The sequence below is a fragment of the Lucilia cuprina genome, chromosome 3 (assembly GCF_022045245.1).
Source record: "Lucilia cuprina isolate Lc7/37 chromosome 3, ASM2204524v1, whole genome shotgun sequence".
In the NCBI taxonomy this organism is placed as follows: domain Eukaryota; kingdom Metazoa; phylum Arthropoda; class Insecta; order Diptera; family Calliphoridae; genus Lucilia; species Lucilia cuprina.
The window spans coordinates 19,432,191-19,435,171 of NC_060951.1; the positions used below are offsets into that span (position 1 = coordinate 19,432,191).

A 2,981-nucleotide genomic window follows, 5' to 3' on the forward strand; every position below is an offset into this window, starting at 1 on the left:
TTAAGAAACAGATAGAAACTTTTGATATATATTTTTTGGAACCACTTATTTTTATACTTATTCAACTTTTAATTTGGCAACACTTATCATAGATATGTACTATTTTATAGCCGGTAAATTCCAACACTGTTTTTAACAACTGTGTTACTGTTCGGAGTAATTTAGTCATACATGAACACAAAATACACACTCATTCAATGATGTGGAACGTAAGTTTTCGGAATGTCAAATAGTTTTGCTGCTTTTTCATTGTCTGCGCATTTTTGCAGCGATTAATTAGTGAAAATTTAATTGTAAACATTAAAAATTACCAAAAAAAAATTATAGAAAATATTTAAGAAGACTGTCGAACATAAGTAGAAATAAAAATAATATATTTGAGGTGTAAATTATCCGAGCATAACAAAAAGATGTCTTAAATCTAGCGCAGGCAGCAACAACGCCTATGGTGAACGAACATGAGTAGTTGTTGAGTAGATATATTTATTAGAAGGAGCCCCCACTGAAACCCAACCCTAAAGCAAAAACAAAAAACACATTAATTGTATAAAGAACGAAAATTTATTTAAAAATCGTTGAATTATCAGGGCAAAGTGTTTTTGTGAACATCTTTTGCATGTCGTGTTTTAAGAAAAAAAAATTAAAATCGGATTCCAGATAAACGTACGAATCGATTTTACAAGTAAAAAAAAAAACAAACGAGTTGTGCTGAAAAAAGCACACATAAAAACAAACAAATACATACGAATCCAACTTAAAGATGGATGCCGATAAAAACAGTGGAGGTGGTGGAGGTGGCCAAGAGACAAAAGTGATCTATCATATTGATGATGAAACAACACCATATTTGGTGAAGATTCCGATACCATCAGCTCAGGTCACTTTGAGGGACTTTAAAATGGTGCTCAATAAACAAAACAACAACTATAAATACTTCTTCAAGTCGATGGACGCTGACTTTGGTGTAGTTAAGGAGGAGATTGCGGACGATGCCACTATATTGCCATGCTTCAATGGGCGAGTTGTGTCCTGGTTAGTGTCAGCTGATGGTACGAACCAGTCAGATAATTGTTCTGATATGCCAAACAGCGAATGTGGGGATATTCGTCAACCCGTAAGACCTGCTCAACCACCGCCACCACCTCAAAAAATGGGTGGAGGAGGTTTAGGTGCTGGAAGTATGGGTGGACTTATTGGAGGTGGTGGTGTAATTACAAATCCTATGATGCAACCTCCACCACCTCTCACATATCAGTCGGCGTCAGTATTGTCGAGTGACTTGGACTCTACAAGTTTATTTGGAACAGAATCTGAAGTGACATTCGATCGTGACCTAACAGACTATAGCAGTGTCCAAAGATTGCAAGTGCGCAAGAAGCCCCAACGACGTAAAAAACGAGCTCCAAGCATATCTCGAACTTCAAGCTATTCTTCAATAACCGATTCAACAATGTCTCTGAACATAATTACGGTAAACATAAACATGGAAGCGGTTAATTTCTTGGGTATATCGATAGTGGGCCAGTCGAATCGCGGAGGTGACGGCGGTATATACGTAGGCAGTATAATGAAAGGTGGAGCGGTGGCATTAGATGGGCGCATTGAACCCGGCGATATGATTTTACAGGTAAATGACGTAAATTTCGAAAATATGACAAACGATGAAGCAGTTCGAGTTTTGCGAGAGGTGGTTCAAAAACCTGGGCCTATTAAGCTGGTGGTTGCTAAATGCTGGGATCCAAATCCAAAGGGTTATTTTACTATACCACGCACTGAGCCGGTTCGTCCAATTGACCCCGGCGCCTGGGTGGCTCATACTCAGGCTCTTACCTCACAGGACAGTATTATACATCCCGACATACCAGAGCCTATCAAAGAGCGTCTTGATCAGAACAATCTTGAGGAAATTGTTAAAGCAATGATCAAACCGGACAGTGGCTTAGAAATTCGGGATCGCATGTGGTTAAAAATTACAATACCAAATGCTTTTATTGGAGCTGATGCCGTAAACTGGGTCCTAGAGAACGTCGAAGATGTTCAGGACAGGCGCGAAGCTCGTCGCATTGTATCGGCTATGTTGCGAAACAATTATATTAAACACACAGTCAACAAATTGACCTTCTCCGAGCAATGCTACTATGTGATTAACGACGATCGCAATCCTCTGCAATGCCGCTCAAATTTAAGCCACGCTGACACTGAAAGTATAACCAGCGACATTGGTCCCCTGCCAAATCCCCCAATATATATGCCATATTCAGCAACATACAATCCAAGTCACGGTTATCAGCCCATTCAGTATGGTTTAACAGAGCGTCATGGATTATCCTCGGGCTCTAGTAGTTCAGATGTGCTTACCAGCAAAGATATTTCGGCGTCTCAAAGCGATATTACATCTGTCATTCATCAAACCAACCAAATGACGATTGGTCACCATCACGGTTCGAACAAATCTTCGGGATCATCTAATCGTGGTGGCGGTGGCAATATCAACAATGAACAGGAGTCTTCCGTCTTTAATTATGTCTTGTAGGACGAGGAGGACTTCCTCTCAGCCAGAAGGCATATGAGAGGACGAAACATAAGGCAGGAACTGCAATGAAATTATTTTTCTCTCAATACTTTATTATTAATGTGTATTTTTATTTTATTTTCCGTTTTAAATTCCTCTTTATTATTAATTTTATTATTTGCCTTTAAACTTTTCTATACGTTTCTAAATATTGAAATGAAAAACATGAAACCAGTATACAATATAATTATAATTAAAATATTAATTAGGAAGAAAGTACATTCAATATAGTACATACATATACATACATGCATATTATATAATATACATACTTACATAACTTAACAACAAAATCAAAGAAAACAGAAAAAAATAAATCATAATTATGACTCAAAAACATAGTTTATTATAAATATATTAATATAAGATGAAATTAATTACAACAATTACACATTTACATTTCAACTTA

At 37.2% G+C, this 2,981-nt stretch overlaps 1 protein-coding gene across 1 annotated transcript; it reads left to right on the top strand.

The window, feature by feature from the left end:
* The first annotated feature begins 203 nt into the window (after positions 1–203).
* Positions 204–2,723, top strand: LOC111685731 (segment polarity protein dishevelled). The gene has a single exon (XM_023448008.2). It carries the CDS (start codon positions 761–763, stop codon positions 2,531–2,533), a length of 1,773 nt encoding a protein of 590 aa, XP_023303776.2. The 5' UTR covers positions 204–760; the 3' UTR covers positions 2,534–2,723.
* Positions 2,724–2,981: the final 258 nt, after the last annotated feature.